The sequence below is a fragment of the Lepus europaeus genome, chromosome 19 (assembly GCF_033115175.1).
Source record: "Lepus europaeus isolate LE1 chromosome 19, mLepTim1.pri, whole genome shotgun sequence".
NCBI classification, from domain to species: domain Eukaryota; kingdom Metazoa; phylum Chordata; class Mammalia; order Lagomorpha; family Leporidae; genus Lepus; species Lepus europaeus.
In genome coordinates this window covers 58,383,859-58,401,541 of record NC_084845.1, presented here as the reverse complement: position 1 = coordinate 58,401,541, position 17,683 = coordinate 58,383,859, and the positions used below count along the sequence as shown (strand labels likewise).

Below are 17,683 nucleotides of genomic sequence, written 5' to 3'. Positions count from 1 at the left end.
GGAGCTGGATTAGAAATGGAGCAGTTGGGCCTCAAAACCAGCACCCACATTGGATGCTGGCATTGCTTAACCTGTTGTATCATGACGCTGACCAATCATTCTTTTGATAAATCATAATTTTGGTCTGAGGATAATTAGAACGCACCTTGAGTTTTAGGAAAATGAAATCATCACCCATCTAAATTAGTAAACAGAAGACCCAGGTAACGAAAGGAACCACGGACAGAGCAGGGGGAGGAAAGAGCGGGTCCAGGGCCAGGGAGCTGCTGCCAGGCCTCACGCTGAGCCTCTGGCTGTTAAGGCCGAGGCGTGACAGCTGAGGTTGCTGAACCTGTTTTCTCATCTCTCAAACGAGGAGCACCTCCTCTTTCAAAGGATCTCCCAGGTCCCTTCCAGCTCTCAGTCATTGCCAAGATTCGCACTTTCTGAATGGGGGAAGAGTAACTGAAAAAGTGACTGTTTCCATGTTGGTGAGGTCCCTGAGAGCCAGAGATGGTTCCATCCGTGAGGAAGACTGTGTCTGTCACGCAGGCACAGCAAAACACGCGTTGGCCTTTCTGATGAGGTTCCCATTCTTAGTGCGAAAGGGCGGCTCTTTACTGAGACGTCAGCACCGTATTTTTAAGTTCAGGTCCACAGAGCCTGCTTTTGATCAAGTATATCTAGGTATTGTTTCTATAGCTCATACATTTTTAATGATTAATATATAAACCAGAAACTAACTTTTCTAAATGTGAAGTAGACATCTGGTTTATGATAAGACTTACTGAGATACCTCCAGGCCTACAGGTAAAAGTGAAATACAGATTCTTCCGATACATTCATCCACAATACACAGTGTTTAGAATATATGACCTGTGGTGCAGGAACTCGACTTCTGCAGCGGAACTCAACATCGCATTTCGAAAGCTCTCAACCACACAGCACTTGGAGAGGACGTTAAGTGAGCACTGGCACCACCGCTAAGGAAGTTCTACAATGGACGTTTTACTGAATTTGCTTCATCATATAAATGTCCTTCCTTCCACCCCACAACCTGTCTTTTTTTTGGAAAAAGTGCACTTCACGGTCATGTGTATCTACAGATGGGGCAAATTACAGAGAACTAAACACACACACACAGAGGAACCAGTGCTTGTAAATCTGGTAAAATCTGAGTCAACACACGTGCCAATGCCTTCTCCTGGTTGTGCCACAGTGCCTGACAGTGGCAATGATGCTACTGTCAGGGGAGAATGGGCTGAAAGGTATCCGAGTCATCTACTGCATTTCAAACGGCTGCATACAGATCTACAATTATCTCAAAATAAAAAGTTACCGAACACAGTGCATTTCAAAGTGGGTTGCCAGCACCTGGTCGGGGTTTACCTTTCTGCCACACCTGATCCTTAGGAAGGGTGATGTTCAGGTGGAAGTCAGTGGGCTCAGGCTGATGCTGGAAGCCCAGGTAGAGGGTCACGGGAAGGGGGATTTCTGGCTCCACGCTCAGTATCAGGGACTTCTCCGAGGACGTGATGTTCAGTGTGATCACTAACTGCTCTGTACTCAGGTTGAGGCTGCTGGGCTGCGTGTCCAGGCTCTCATTTCTCCAGAGCACAATCTAGGACAAGAGACAGGTCATCAGCTCCCAAGTTTAACGTGGTCCATCCATTGGTGACTTCCTGTCACCTTAGGAGTGAACTTTCTAGGTCTTCCTTTTTGAATATTAGCAGGTAACATAGTGCCAGGGTTAGGGGAGACTAAGTTATACATAGTCTAAGACCTACATCACCTATTGAAAAGGGTAACACGGTTTTCTCTCTTTATAACAGTTCCTAATTTAAAAAGTTATTAAGAACACAATGGCACTGCCATTAATCCGTACTTATTTCCTTCAATTTGCTGCATTTTCCATATTATTTTCTAGAGTATTCGATCCCTTCTTTATTCCCTAAGATTCACTGATACCTCGATATCTTCCATTAAATCATGGACTTGGAGCGATTCAAGATTAGAGCTGAGCAGCACAGTTCCAATGCTTCCGACAATGTCCCTGTTGTCAAAGTCCTTGAAGGGATTGAAAGCCAGTCCTGTGACCTAAGACAAAGACAAGCCAAGTTGCATTAACGGACAACACATTATAAATGACCCCGACAGGTAGCAAGGCATCAGATTTCATAAATTCAATACTGGGCTTTTCCCTGCTAATATCTCAGATGGAGTATTTCATACGATAACAGAAATGAGAAACAATAAATTAAAGGGGAGGCATATAGTTGGAGCCCTCGATTTTTTAAAACACATTTATACCATTATTTTGCTAGGAACTAAGTATTCTGCTCTCCAGGATAAGGCAACAATACCGTTTGTGTTTGTTAGGTCATTGCTGAAAGAAACCCAGTAAACCGATACGTGTGCATTGCTATCCTGAGTCAGTCATCAGCCAGGTATTCCCAGCTTCATGTAAATCATGAAGTGCTGAGATCCATTCGCATCACAGGAACAAGGAGTCCAGAAACCTGTTCAACACTCCCAGTCCCTACGCTCATCTTTTCCAGGCCTCTGTCCTGTAAGCACAAATGGCAACAACCGCCTCTCCCTGGCTCTGCACAGGTCAGCTGCTACGTTTCCGGTCTGTTCCTTTCACACAAACGTCCTCACGGCCATGGAATCTGGTTCTCATCCCGATGTGAGGTGGATTCTCACTCACTTGGACGTTGACTCCCGGGTGTTTGCTCAGGAGCTCCTCCAAAGCTGCAGCCGACGGGAAGCCCAAGCTGACAGGTGCGGGGTGGCCCAGGGTGTAAGAGCTCAGAGGCAGAGTGGACACGTTTCGGCTAAGGAGACGGAAGAAAGGAAACCGCGTTTTGTATGTGGTCCACAGGCCGGAGTCTGAAACGAAGCTCCCCTGCCTTCCTTCTCTGTTACCTGCTCAGCATCAGGACAGCCAGGGCAGAGGACAGCGTCACCGAAGACCCGGCCGCCGGGTTCTGCTGCACCCCCGCTTCGTGGATCCTCCCGAGGGCCATGAGCACCGTCTCCAGCACGTCCTCCACCTGCACAGGCAGTGCACTGTTACTGAAGGAAGGCGTGGGGGCGTAGAGGGGAGTGCGGCCGCGGCAGTGAGGTCAGTTGGCGCCCACACTGGAACCCCAGAGTCCCCGCCCGCCGTCCGGCTGAAGACCCCTCTCTGTCTCAGGGATGTAGGTCGCCCTCCTGCTCGTGGTGGGCCTGTCTCAGTGAGATGAACTTTACACACACGATTCACTGCTTAGAACTCGCAATTCAATGTTTTCTCTCTGTGTTCACAGAGTTGTACAATTATCATCCCAGTCTCACGTTAGAATTCGTTGCCCCTAAGACGAGCCTGGCCCCCACTGGCAGTCATTCTGCTCCCCCAGTCTCAGACCCCTAGACTCAGGAGACCCCCCTCTATGTCCTGTGTGCACAGGTTTTCCTGGCTGGGGAGTTTCCTGCCAGTGAACCATGACACGTGGTCTTTCCTGAGTGGCTTCTTTGCACTCAGCATAATGTCTCCAAGGCTCAGGCCGCAGCCTGCAACAGAACTTCAGTGCCTCTTGCTGCTGAGCGACGCTCCACCTCGTGGATGAACGACCCTTTATCCATCCACTCATCACATCGCGGACATTCCCACCGTTTCTACTGTTGGCTGTTAGCTCCGCAAACAATGCTGGTGAGAGCCAGGGCGTCCACAAACACGTGGTTTCCTTTCTCTCGGATATATACACGGCAAGTCTAACACGCTGAGGAACCACGACACTGTTTTGCAAAGTGGCTGCCTCATTTTATAATCCAACAATGTATAGAGATGGCACTTTATCTGGGTCCTTGCCAACACTCGTTACTGTCTGTCTTTTTGGGTGTGAGGTTCTATCTCATTTTGGTTTGGATTTGCATTTCCCTAATGCCTAAGGACGTCGAGGTTCTTTTTTTTGCAAATAGCAAGTGTACTTTATTGAGTGTTTACTCTGTGCCCAGAACTTTGTGCCGACAGGTGGTTTCTCACACTGATGGGATAGAGAAGGAGACCCCAGAAAAGAGCAGGCTGCGGGGTTTCTTCAGCAGCGTTTGCTTCCACTGGCTTCACTCTACAGGTCTCGGTGGAGGCTGTGTGATTCCTGGACCTGGCAAGATTAAAAAGCTTCTAGAAAGGGGTAGGGGGCGGCATTGTGGTGCAGCAGGTTAAACCACTGCCTGTGATGCCAGCATCCCAAATGAGTGCTGGTTCGAGTCCTGGCTGCTTCACTTCTGATCAAGCTTTCCAACAATGCACCTGGGAAAGCAGCCAAAGATGGTCCAAGTGCATGTATCCCGGTATCCAATGGGAAACCTGGATGGAGGTCTGGGCTCCTGGATGCAGCCTGGCCTAGTCCTGGCCATTGCAGCCATTTGGGGGATTGAACCAGTGGATGGAAGATCTCACTGGCTGTAACTGCCTTTCAAATAAATAAGTACATTTTAAAAATGGAGGTGTGATAAATCTTAAAAAAAAGGGAGGGGGGCAGGCACTGTGGCACACTGGGTTAACGCGCTGGCATCCCATATGGGCGCTGGTTCTAGTCCCGGCTGCTCCATTTCCAATCCAGCTCTCTGCTATGGCCTGGGAAAGCAGTAGAAGATGGCCCAAGTCCTCGGGCCCCTGCACCCATGTGGAGACCCGAAGAAGCTCCTGGTTCCTGGCTTTGGATTGGCACAGCTCTGGCCGTTGCGGCCAACTGGGGAGTGAACCATTGGATGGAAGACCTTTCTCTCTCTGCCTCTCCTCTCTCTCTTTGTACCTCTGACTTTCAAATAAATAAATAAATCTTTAAAAAAAGAATGGACGGGTGAGTCAGGGCCAGAGTTGTGGCACAGTGAACTAACTGCCAACTGCAATACCAACATTTCATATCAGAGCACCGGTTCAAGTCCCAGGTGCTCCGCCTCTGATCCAGCTACTTGCTAATTGCCTGGGGAATCTGGCCTAAGTACTTGGCCCCCTGCCACTCACATGGGAGACCCAGGCAGAGCTCTGGGCTCCTGGCTTTGGCCTGAACCACTCCAGCCAATGTGGCCATGTGAGGAGTGAGCCAGCAGGTGGAAGATCTCTTTCTCTTTTCCTTTCTTTCTATCACTCTGCCTTTCAAATCAATCAATCTAAAAAAGAACCCCATAAAAATAAAGGGGCAGCTATTTGATTTTGTGGTTAAGATGCCTGCGTCCCATATGTGAGCGTCTGGGTTCAATTCCCAGCTCTGGCTCCTGACTTCAGCTTCCAGCTAACGCACACTCTGGGAGGCTGCAGGTGACGGCTCAGGTGGCTGCGTCCCTGCTGTCCACATGCGAGATCTGGAGTGAGTTCTGTCTCTGTCTCAGGTCAGCCTATGTGGGCATTTGGGGAGAGCAGCAGCAGATGAGAGCTGTCTACCTTAAATATATTTCTAAAATCCTTCATGAAGGACATTTCTACACCGAGTTGTCAACCTGCATATGCTGGACGCACCTGCTCAGGACCACCCGTGGGTCTCTGCCAACTTTCTTCCTTAGGTTTCAGGACGTTACCAAGGGGTTCAAACAGGCAGGACGTCACAGGCATTTGGAAAGCCAGGCTGCTGTTCTGAAGTGGGTCCTTCAGTAACTGCTCACTTAGGGAAATAAGTGAATTGACGACATTGACCTGGGAATATTAGAAGGCAAACGTGAGGGTACTTCAAAAAGTTTGTGGGGGGGGGGGTGAGTTTGGTGCAGGGGTTAAGTTGCTGCTTGAGATGCCCGTGTCCCATATCGGAGCGCCTGGATTTGAGTCCCAGCCCTGATTCCGATTCCAGTTTTCTGCTAACGTAGGTGATGGCCCAGGTACCTATGGGTCCCTTACACCCATGTGGGAGACCCAGATGGAGTTCTGAGCACCTGGCTATGACCTGGCCCAGCTCTGGCTGTCACAGGGATTTGGGGAGTGAACCAGTGGGTGGAAGATCTTTCTGTCTCACACTCCACCATTCAAATAAACAAACCTAAAATTAGAAAAAAATGTGGGAAAATACAATTAAAAGATCAATTTACTATGGTGCAAAAGATTTTGAAATTTATGCTTAATATTTTTCATCATACACATCTTCTATGAGCTTTTCAAAGATCCCTTGCATACATGATTTCAAAAATGTTTAATGCAATGCTGATGATTGCTTTAAACTTGTTATTAGCAGCAGTTCAATACTATTGACATATTTCAAATGCATTTTTATAAAAATTACATTGCACTTTGGGAGGGAAGGAAAATATTTTATGTCACCTGTTGGTGAGGATACGTGTTCTGTATTATTCTAAGGAACTGACAGAACTCCTTTTGAGTGGTAGGTTGGCCAGATACCTAGTTAGCAAAACTAAGTGGAAAAAGGAGTACCCAGGCAAAGAGGCACGCCAAGTGGGTACCCCTTTGTACCAGGACCTCAAAAGCATTCCAGGTGGACTGAGAGTGGAGAGCAAGATGTCCAAAATCAAACATGAACTCTGGTCCTCCTCTGTGTAGGCTGGTCACGTGTGAAACATAAACTTCGGGGGTGGCGCTGTGGTGCAGTGGGTTAATGCCCTGGCCTGAAGCGCCAGCATCCCATATGGGCGCCAGTTCGAGTCCTGGCTGTTCCACTTCCGATCCAGCTCTCTGCTGTGGCCTGGGAAAGCAGTAGAAGATGGCCCAAGTCCTTGAGCCCCTGCACCCACGTGGGAGACCCGGAAAAAGCTCCTGGCTCCTGGCTTTGGATCAGCGCAGCTCCAGCCGTTGCGACCATTTGGGGAGTGAACCAGCGGATGGAAGACCTCTCTCTCCATAGAAGGTTTTCACTGACCTGAGTTCCTGAACTATGAAACATGATGTGTGGGCTAAGCAATAATTTATCTTGATAAATAGATACTATAAACCCTATACTATACTATACTACACTACACTATGCTATACCATACTGTAAATACTATAGATAAATTTAAAAAAAACAAACCCCAAGTTGGGTAGGTGTTTGGTATAGTGAGGACATCCACATCCCAGATCAGGGTATCTGGGTCCGAGTCTTGGCTCCACCTACTACTCCAGCTTCCTGCCAGCGTGCACCCTTGGAGGCAGCAATGATGGCCGATTACCAGGGTCCCTGCCACTCACGTGAGAGACCCAGATGGAGTTTCCAGTTCCTACCTTTGGCCTGGCCTGGTCTGAGCTGTTATGAGCATTTAGGGAAGTGGACCGGTGGATGGGAAACCTCTGTCACTATCTCTCTCCTTTTTTTTTTTTTTTAAATAAATAAATAAAAATCATAACAAAGACTTTAAGCAAATCAAGATTGTACTTCCACACTTATTATAGAATAATTGAAAATGTGGAAGACAGCAAGTTAACATTTGCACAAATCCTTCCCCTCTAACGAAGCAGGTAAGGAGGAGACGGAGGCTGGGGTCGCCACGGGCAGTGAGCATGCGTAAATGGTGTTACGTTGAAGGCAATGTCACAAGACGCTGATCCCCACGGCCTTTTTCAATGCTGTGCCACTCAACCCACTGCAAGGAGCGTGTCTATTTTTGTCCCAGGATTTCTCCTAACAAATGCACCAGAAAGGCAGCAACTTAATAAAGGAACAAATGGGTAAAACCACAGCCAACCTGCAAATACCAGAACTGATCAATGTATACCCAGTGTTCAGATTTAAAGGCGCAAACACTCTGCTAGTGTTTAAGTGCAGCCTCCCCGACATGGCTTAATCCTGCTAAATTCTGCACAGGTGCCACCTCCAGGTTCTCTTTTTCTATTTTTTGTTTTCCCCCTTTCTCAACACTCTCCAGCGCTGGGTAACTTATAAAGGGAAGCGGTGTATTTTGGTTCACAACTCCGGTCTCGGGATGACAGCACAGATCTGGGGATGACCTCCTTGCTGGCACAACACTGAGGTGGCTCAGGGTATCACGTGGTGAGACAGGGAGCACACGTGTGTGGCTCTTCTAGTCTCCTTTTTAGTAAAACTCATTGTATTTTTATTTGAGAGGCAAACAGACAGAGTGCTTATCCGCCGGTTCACTCCCCAGATGCCTGCCATGGCCAGGGCTGCACAGAGCCAAAGCTGGGAGCTGGGAACCCAATCCAGGTCTCCTACATGGATAGCAGGAACTCAACCACCACCTGCTGCCTCCCAGGGTTCACTGGCAGGAAGCTGGAATCACAGCAGAGCTGGGACTTGAATCCAGGCACTCTGACATGGGACGCAGATATCCCATGCAGCAGCATCCCAACACCTGCCTGTTCTCTCTGATGAAGTCATCAGGAGGCCAAAGGGGGCCTTTACCCTGGCAACCTTGTCTAATCTGACCCCCTCCCAGGACCGAACCCTCTGAACGCTGTGGTGGAATTAAGAACTCAATCTTGGGCCATCGCTGTAGGTTAGTCTCTGCCTGCAGTGCCGGCATCCCGTATGGGTGCTGGTTCAAGTCCCGGCTGCTCTACTTTTGATCCAGCTCCCTGCTATGGCCTGGGAAAGCAGTAGAAGATGGCCCAAGTCCTTGGAGCCCTGCACCCACATGGGAAACCTGGGAGAAACTCCTGGCTCCTGGCTTCTGACCAGCCCAGCTCTGGCCGTTGCAGCCATTTGGGGAGTGAACCAGTAGGTGGAAGTCCTCTCTGTGCTCCCTTTCTCTGTCTATAACCTACCTCTCAAATAAATAATTAAATCTTAAAAAATAAAGAACCCAGTCTCTGAAGCCCTCCCAGGGGGGAGTCCATGCCAGCATGGGCTTCAGAGGCACGAACCTCGGCACTTTCTGTCCCCCCCACTGCTTACCTGGGTAGGTGTAGACAGTCTTGAGGTGAAGCCGGTCAGTTCCTGGAGCACCTCGCAAGCTCTCTGGAGTTCTCTGTGAGCCTGCGCATCATCTGTCGCTCCCCTCAAGCTCCCTGCCGTCTCATCGTTGGTCTATTGGCAACAAAGGATTTTGTCAGGATTACTCAGGATCACCCCCACGTGAGCACTTGGAGACGTTGCTAGAAGAACCAGCGCTGAGCTCCGATGCCACTGGAAGCTCTATGAGCCAACGTCTCTCCAAAACGGCTACCGTTTTTAGAAGCTTTGCTCCAGTGTACAGAGTTTATTTTAACCTGCTCCATACAGTTCAGGCCATGAATAACAAGGTTACCTAATGACTGGTACGAGGCCAAGCAATTCTGGAAATGAGATTTGTAGGATTAAGTCTCTTGGCCATGATCAAAAGTGAGGGAAATTTGGAGATCAAAACAGCAAAAACCGAATTTTCCATTAAAATATGTTTTATCCCTCAGGTTGCCATCATGTTGGTTTCCTTAATTCAAAGGTTCATGTTCAAGTCAGAAGTACTTGAAATTCCACACAGCAAAGTCTTCCTGGAGGAAGAGGAACAAACTGAGCCAAGTGGACGTGGGGCCACGGCAAGGGGGGGGCTTCCGCTGCTCACTCCAGAGACCGGTTCATTTCTGGAGAGCAGCCCACCTATAAGCCTGTTCAATTACATGTTCAAGGAGTCCTTATTAAAAGCCTACTGTGGACTGGCGCTGTGGCTCAACAGGCTAATCCTCCGCCTTGCGGCGCCGGCACACGGGGTTCTAGTCCCGGTCGGGGCACCGGATTCTGTCCCGGTTGCTCCTCTTCCAGTCCAACTCTCTGCTGTGGCCCAGGAGTGCAGTGGAGGATGGCCCAAGTGCTTGGGCCCTGCACCCCATGGGAGACACCTGGCTCCTGCCTTTGGATCAGCACGGTGCGCCGGGCGCAGTGTGCCAGCCACGGCGGCCATTGGAGGGTGAACCAACGGCAAAAGGAAGACCTTTCTCTCTGTCTCTCTCTCTCTCACTGTCCACTCTGTCAAAAGAAAAAAAGGAAAAAAAAAAGCCTACTGTGTACTGTGGGTGCTGTGTTAGAGAAGCTGGGGCCCTTAGGGACCACACGGCTGCACAGGCTCATTCCTGATTCAGAGGGTTTGCAGGAGGCTGGGTGAGTTACAGAGTGATTTTCAGACAGAGGACCACCACCGTGCGGTTTGGGTTTGTTGTTTCAGGAATGAAGACACAGGTGAGGCAGAGTTTCCCCCAACTACACGGGGCCAGCGGGACAGATCTTATTGTCGCCATCCTGGCTACAGTCAGAAGGGTACTGAGGATGGGGGCCTCGCACGTGGTATTTCAGTGCAGCACCTGTTACTTGGCCTGGATCCTGGTATATCCTGCCATCTACTTAATCTTTTTACAAGTTTCTTGTTAGGGAGTAGGGCCGTGCCTTGGTGGTTAAGACTCCTGCAACCCAAGCTGGAGTGCCTCCAGCTTTCTGCTAGTGCAGATGGTGGGAAGAGCGGTGATGGCTCAAGCAACTGGCCCTGGCCACCCACGCGGGAGACCCAAGCTGAGCTCCTGGCTCTCAGCTTCAGTCTGGCCAACACTGTCTGTGGCAGGCATCTGAGAAGAGAACCAGCAGATGGGAACTCTTGCTCTGTGTCCCATTTGTCTCTCTGATTCTCAAATTAAAAAAATTAAGGCATTAAATAATGTTTTGAAATACTGAAACGAATCCAAGGTGATTCCCTCTCCCAGAGGCCTGACTAGTGCCTCTCTCAGGAAAGCAGCAACCTGGAAGAAAATCCGGCATGCCCAAGGGCTCTAGGACACAGGGGGACGCTGGCTTCCTTTGCCTGCCTTGGGCTGCCTACGACTACTTACTAAGCCCCTTCTGGATGGATTGTGTGCACTGAATTCCTCATAGGCCACATAGGCCAGAGGCATTGATGTACAAGTTTCTTTAGTCATCAGCTATGATCTTCCCACCAACAGGGAAAACTATATTCACAGAACTGGCCGTGGTGGATGCTTTGGTCATAAGGGTGTGCCTATTAACATGGTGACAGAAGAAGATAAGCGGACTCTGAGACATCGAGACCTTCTAGAACACCTCCATTGAGGAGATGCCCCTCAGTGTTGCTGACCTCATCTGAGAGAGCCTGTCCTGGCACCTAGCCCCAGCTGGGGTTCAGTTTTGGGGGGCTGAGGAGCAGCAGGAGGGGGGAGGGAGTCAAGGGATGGACATCTTGTCATTTTTTTTTCTTTAAATAAATGTCACTTTTTGAGGTTAAAAAAAGAAATACTGAAACAGGAAGGCATTGGCATTGTGGTTCCACAAGTTAATATCTTTTTTAAAAAAAGATTTTATTTATTTGAAAGAGTTACAGAGAGAAGTAGAGACAGAAAGAGAGGTCTTCCCCATCCTCTGGTTCATTCCCCAAATGGCTACAACCCTGCCAGGGCTGAGCCAAGCCAAAGCCAGAACCCAGAAGCTTCATCCAGATCCTCCACACAGGAGACAGGGGCCCAGGCACTTGGGGAGTGGCCCACTGCTTTCCCAGGTGCATTAGCAGAGAGCTGGCCTGGAAGTGGAGCAGTCTCTGTGAGACAGGTGTCATAAGCAGTAGCTTAACCCACTGTGCCACAGCGCTGGCCCTGCTGCAGCAGGTTAAGCCACTGCTTAGGATACTGGCATCTCCTAGCAGAGTGCCAGTTGGTGTCCTGGCTCCTGTTCAGATCCAGCTCCCTGCTAATGCACCTGGGAAGGCACAAACGATGATCCAAATGCTTGGGCTCTGGTCTACCACGTGGGAGTCCAGGATAAAGTTTCTACCTACTGGCTTCCGCCTGGCCCAGCTCCAATCGTTGTGGCCATTTAGGGAGTGAACCAGCAGCTAGATCTGTCTCCCCATCTCTCTTTCACTCTGCCTTTCAAGTAAGGAAATAAATCTTAAAAAAAAAAAAATGAAATGGGCATAAAACCCATCATTGAATATTTTCATGGGCTTGATTTTGCTTATTAATTAGGCAACACAGTGACCTGTCAGACACGCTTAGGGACAGTTCTGCTGGGAGGGACAAGGGTGAGCCAGGCTCCTCCTCGTCACGAGGAGTGTGCACAGGGCCCCGGCTGTGGCTTCCATTTCCCGTGCTCACCTGGTCAGCTGTGGTCCAAGGCGATACCTGTGGCAGAGTGGTGAGGGCTCCAGGCTGTGCATCCTGTGCTGGCCTCGGAGGGCTTCCTGCCGCAGATTCTCCAGCATGCGTGGCTGCCGCAGGCCAGGTGAGCTCGCTGATCCCGGGGAGGGGCTGGCTGGTTGGAGCAGAGGTGGCCGCTGTCACCAGTGGTGTGACTTCTGTCAAAGGACATGAGCTGACGGGCTGGCACCGGTTCTCAAAATAAAAGATAGAAGTATGAGAAAGCTGGAGGGCCGGCGCTGTGGCTCAACAGGCTAATCCTCTGCCTTGCGGCGCCAGCACACCAGGTTCTAGTCCCGGTCAGGGCGCCGGATTCTGTCCCGGTTGCCCCTCTTCCAGGCCAGCTCTCTGCTGTGGCCCAGGAGTGCAGTGGAGGATGGCCCAAGTGCTTGGGCCCTGCACCCCATGGGAGACCAGGAGAAGCACCTGGCTCCTGCCTTTGGATCAGCGTGGTGCACCAGCCGCAGCGCACCGGCCGTGGCGGCCATTGGAGGGTGAACCAATGGCAAAGGAAGACCTTTCTCTCTGTCTCTCACTATCCACTCTGCCTGTCAAAAAAAAAAAAAAAAAAAGAGAGAGAGAGAGAGAGAAAGCTGGAGCCAAAGTTACCAAGTAGTAAGTAACTAAGGCAGAGTTTCCAGAATGGCTCTGAAGCCCCGTGTTTCGGGGATATTCGCGGGTACTTTGGGCTGAATCGTCCTGCCTTCAAATGCTTGCTCCAGCGCCTCTGTAACAGTGGGCTGAGCACACTGGTTGTCACGATCTGGTAAGTTATCAAACCAGTGCTCTTCTGCTGAACTGAATGAACAAAATGAGGAAGCTCAGAGCAGGGACAGAGTAAGTGCTCTGGGTAAGCAGAAGGAGAGAACAGTGGTCTGAGGGCCTGCGCTCAGAGGTAAGGAGAGAGGAGTTTTGTTGCGAGTTGAATACAGGGAGAGAGAAGGCTGCCAATACATCAGAGAAGGGCACGGGAGGAGTGCAAAGGCCCTGGGGCCACAGGCTGGCAGGTTTGTTAGAGGTAAATCCAGGAGGCCCGAGGAACAGAGGTGGGAGGTGGGGAGATTGGAAATACCCTGGGGGTTAGGGAGGAGCACCTGTGGCACACACTTGGTGGGAGGAGATGGGGGCTTGGCTTAAGCTGCCTGCTGGTTTGAAGGGTCAGTCCACTGCTTCCTTGAACAGGACGTGAGAGGAGAAAGAGGAACATCCCTAGGAGGCACACACAGAAGTTCCAGGGGGAGGCCGGCGCCACGGCTCAACAGGCTAATCCTCCGCCTTGCGGCGACGGCACACCGGGTTCTAGTCCCGGTTGGGGCCCCGGATTCTATCCCGGTTGCCCCTCTTCCAGGCCAGCTCTACTGTGTCCCGGGAGTGCAGTGGAGGATGGCCCAAGTGCTTGGGCCCTGCACCCGCATGGGAGACCAGGAGAAGCACCTGGCTCCTGGCTTCAGATCAGCACAATGCGCCAGCCACAGCAGCCATGGGAGGGTGAACCAACGGCAAAAAGGAAGACCTTTCTCTCTGTCTCTCTCTCACACTATCCACTCTGCCTGTCCAAAAAAAAAAAAAAAAAAAGTTCCAGGGGGAGGCTGGGACGGGCTGGGGCTGGGGTGAGGATGGCGGGAAGCGGTTAAGTTGGGACCCTACGAAGGCTCAGAGAAGTCCTGCAGCCAAACCCTTTGTTTTCTTAGCAACACAGCAAGGGCAGTTGGCCGGCGTTTGATAAAGCATGGCTTTGAGAATGCCAGCAGAAGGGTTTTTGCTTCATTCCTGTTGTCTTTCATGTGAGAAACACGTTAGCACTTAACAGAGGCTCACAGAGATGTACATGTGGCTCTAGATACCCATAGAAAGGTTTCTATGCAGGATACAAAGTCAGGAAGGCTGAGAAATTGTATACGTTATGCACATAGTCTCTGCCTTTATTTTCCTTTTTCTTTTTTTGTAAAAGATCTATTTATCTGCTTGAAAGGCAGAGTTACAGAGAGAGAGGGAGGGAGGGAGGGAGAGAGAGAGAGAGAGAGATAGAAAAATCTTCCATTCACTGGTTCATTCCCCAAATGGCTGCAACAGCCAGGGCTGGACCGATCCAAAAACAGGAATCAGGAGCTTCTTCCAGGTCTCCCATGTGGGTGCATGGGCCCAAGCACTTGGGCCATCTTCTGCAGCTTTCCCAGGAGCATTAGCAAGGAGCTGGGTTGGAATTGGAGCAGCCAGGACTTGAACCGGCACCCATATGGGATGCTGGCATTGCAGGCAGAGGCTTTACCCACTATACAACAGCGCTGGCCCCTTTCCTTTCCTTTCCAAATTTTATTGTATATATTTTCTTAAGATGCTACAACTCCTTTTAAAAATGAAGTAGAGAAACAACCAACAGATAAAATATAAATGCATCAGTATGCAAGCCAACGAAAGGCTTTCACACGTCTAATAAAAACCCTCAGGGATGAGCACGTGGCCTCGTGGTTAAGACTGTTCAGGCTGGCACCACGGCTCAACAGGTTAATCCTCCACCTGTGGCGCTGGCACACCGGGTTCTAGTCCCGGTTGGGGCACCGGATTCTGTCCCGGTTACTCCTCTTCCAGCCCAGCTCTCTGCTGTGGCCTGGGAGTGCAGTGGAGGATGGCCCAAGTGCTTGGGCCCTGCACCCCATGGGAGACCAGGAGGAAACACCTGGCTCCTGGCTTCAGATCGGTGCAGCGTGCTGGCTGTAGCGGCCATTTTGGGGGGTGAACCAATGGAAGGAAGTCCTTTCTCTCTTTCTCTAACTCTGCCTGTCAAAAAAAACAAAACAAAACAAAAAAAAAACACCAAAACTGCATCCAGAGCAATCTCTACGAGTAGAGTTCTGGCATGTCCACAGGAGCCACAGGAGACTGCTCCGAGATGCGTGTTGTGGTGGTAGAGTAAGAACTTACAAGAGGACCACGAGCAGGAACAGATGGGCGGTATGGGGGTGAAGGACGATCGACTCCTACAAAGAAAGGAGATTAAGTTCAGAAGTCTAGCACAGAAGCGTTTCTCTGTTTTATCTGAAGATGTCTTCTTCCTGGCTAAAAATAACACATTTTTACATAGGAAACCCAAGTGGTCATTTCCCACTGCGGATAAATCCATAGGCAAGCTAGAACACTGGAGCTGAAATTTCAGAAATCACGAATCTCTAATCCTTTTGCTCACTGTTAAAGACGTCTGTATAAAAAACAAATATTAAATCAAATTGACCATAGCACCATTACATCAACATTATTGTAGAAAAATCTGTCTCTTAATTTTATCATGTAGAGGAGCTTTTATTAGTAAGCTGAAATCATTTGGAAAATGGTCACTTGCAGATTTTTACCAGATGACTGTCATTTCTTTCATTCTTTTTTTTTTTGACAGGCAGAGTGGATAGTGAGAGAGAGAGAGAGAGATAGAGAGAAAGCTCTTCCTTTTTGCCGGTGGTTCTCCCTCCAATGGCCGCTGCGGCCACAGCATCGTGCTGATCCGAAGCCAGGAGCCAGGCGCTTCTCCTGATCTCCTATGCGGATGCAGGGCCCAAGGACTTGGGCCATCCTCCACTGCCTTCCCGGGCCATAGCAGAGAGCTGGCCTGGAAGAAGGGCAACCGGGATAGAATCCAGCGCCCCAACTTTCATTCATTTTTTTAAAAAAGATTTATTATTTATTTGAAAGGCAGAGTTACAGAGAGACAGAGAGATCTTCCGTCTGCTGGCTCACTCTCCAAATGGCCACACCAGCCAGAGCTGGGCCAGGCTGCATCCAGGCGCTCCTTCTGGGTCTCTCATATGGGTGCAGGGGCCTGAGTACTTGGGCCATCCTCTGCTGCTTTCCCAAGTGCTTTAGCAGGGAGCTGGATCAGAAGTGGAGCAGCAGGAACTTGAACCAGCGCCCACATGGGATCCTGGTGCTACAGGTGGTGGCTGTACCCACTACCCCAAAATGCCAGCCCCTGCTTTGTCTTCCCACGTTTCCTGGTAAGAAAACCATGACCTGAGGCTTGGGGCTGGCACTGTGGCTCAGCCGGTCTCAGCTGGTTAACGCCCTGGCCTGAAGCTCCGACATTCCATATGGGCGCTGGTTCTAGTCCCGGCTGCTCCTCTTCCAATCCAGCTCTCTGCTATGGCCTGGGATAGCAGAAGATGGCCCAAGTCCTTGGGCCCCTGCACCCACATGGGAGACCCGGAAGAAGTTCCTGGCTCCTGGCTTTGGATCAGCGCAGCTGTGGCCATTGCAGCCATAGGATGGAAGATTTCTCTCTCTCTCTGCCTCACCTCTAACTCTGACTTTCGAATAAATAAATAAATAAATATTAAAAAAAAAAAAAAGAAAACCATGACCTGAGGCTCTATTGATGTCAACATCCCTATTTGCTGTTAGCTTGGTTGATTTCTTTTGAGGGTGCGTATTCCAGGTCTATTAAAATGTACTTGGCCATAGCCAGCTACCTGCCCTCTCTGCCATTTCTTATAACACTCTCTCTAATGCTCACAGGACTGATACGGACAAAATCCTCGCAGCCGTCATTGCCAGGGGAGGACAGAGTTCTGACATACTCCTGCCATCTGTCATCACGTCCGTCTATCAAAGCTTTATGACAGAGAAGTGGATCGTGTGTCAAAAGAGCTCTGTTCCAGGGCTGGATTTGCCTTTAACTGTAACTGTGAAACCCTGACAGAGTGACAGCTTACCTTATCTGGAAAATGGGCACAATAACCCCTAACGATGTGAAAATTACATCCTCAGACTCCTCTCAACCTTCTCCCCTGGGTCTCAGCCCCTGGCACTGTCCCTGAAGCCCTTACTAGTCTAATTCTAGCAGGAATCCTGCTGGGACGTTGTAGAGCGAAACCCTCCCTAGCCACGGTGTGCAGGCACCCTGGCCTGCCGCCAGCAACAACCTCCACTTGTTCTTGGGAGTCGAGGTCCCTCCCTCTTGCCCTGTCGTGAGAGTCTTGACACCGGTCTTGAATAAAGTTTTCCACACTGCTTTGAAAAGAAAATGTATATTTTTTTAAGATGTGGAAGGAAACAGATTGCCAAAACCTAGAGAGAGGGACCGGCATCGTGGCACACCAGGGTTAGCCACCACCTGTAGTGGCAGCATCCCACATGAGCACTGGCTCAAGTCCCGGCTGCCCTGCTTCCAATCCGGCTTCCTACTAATGTCTGGGAAAGCAGAGGAAGATGGCCCCAGCGCTTAGGCTGCTGCTGCCCACGGGGGACCCAGCTGGAGTTTCTGTCTCCTGGCTTTGGCCTGGCCCAGCCCTTGCAACCATTTGGGGAGTGAATCAGCTAATGGAAGATCTCTTTTAATTCTGCTTTTCAGATAATTTAAAAAATAAAGTAAAAAGCCACAGCAATATCTCCCTCAGGGAACATTCCTGTTTTGCACTATGGGAGTGTCTGCTCGTCTTCAGGGGTGAAAAGGAGCCTGCATGCAGTGAGCTGGGATCTCGCCCACACAGGGCACCTCACAGTCAGCAAGGTGCTGTCTTTTGCCTCCTGCCCTAAATTCCACCTTGTGAGATAAGTTCAAGTGCTACCCACAGTCACAGCTCCCAGGGCCTCTCTTCTGTAATTCAGTAATCCTATTTCACCAAAGCGTATTTAAAATCATAGTTTTTAGGCTGGCGCCGCGGCTCACTTGGCTAATCCTCCGCCTGC

At 50.1% G+C, this 17,683-nt stretch overlaps 1 protein-coding gene and 1 non-coding gene across 2 annotated transcripts in view; one reads left to right on the top strand and one right to left on the bottom strand.

The window, feature by feature from the left end:
• Positions 1-17,683, bottom strand: part of PKD1L3 (polycystin 1 like 3, transient receptor potential channel interacting) — an 81,501-nt gene that overhangs the window by 47,179 nt on the left and 16,639 nt on the right. The window contains exons 3-10 of the mRNA XM_062176036.1: positions 14,933-14,988; positions 11,969-12,205; positions 8,796-8,927; positions 5,483-5,656; positions 2,908-3,035; positions 2,690-2,816; positions 1,948-2,076; positions 1,369-1,600 (exon numbers count right to left, since the gene is read on the bottom strand). Of these exons, the coding sequence (XP_062032020.1) occupies positions 1,369-1,600; positions 1,948-2,076; positions 2,690-2,816; positions 2,908-3,035; positions 5,483-5,656; positions 8,796-8,927; positions 11,969-12,205; positions 14,933-14,988 (1,215 nt within the window). The remainder of the gene's footprint in view (positions 1-1,368; positions 1,601-1,947; positions 2,077-2,689; positions 2,817-2,907; positions 3,036-5,482; positions 5,657-8,795; positions 8,928-11,968; positions 12,206-14,932; positions 14,989-17,683) is intronic.
• Positions 10,544-10,687, top strand: LOC133748957 (small nucleolar RNA SNORA67). The gene has a single exon (XR_009864550.1). It is a non-coding gene; the product is annotated as a small nucleolar RNA SNORA67 (small nucleolar RNA).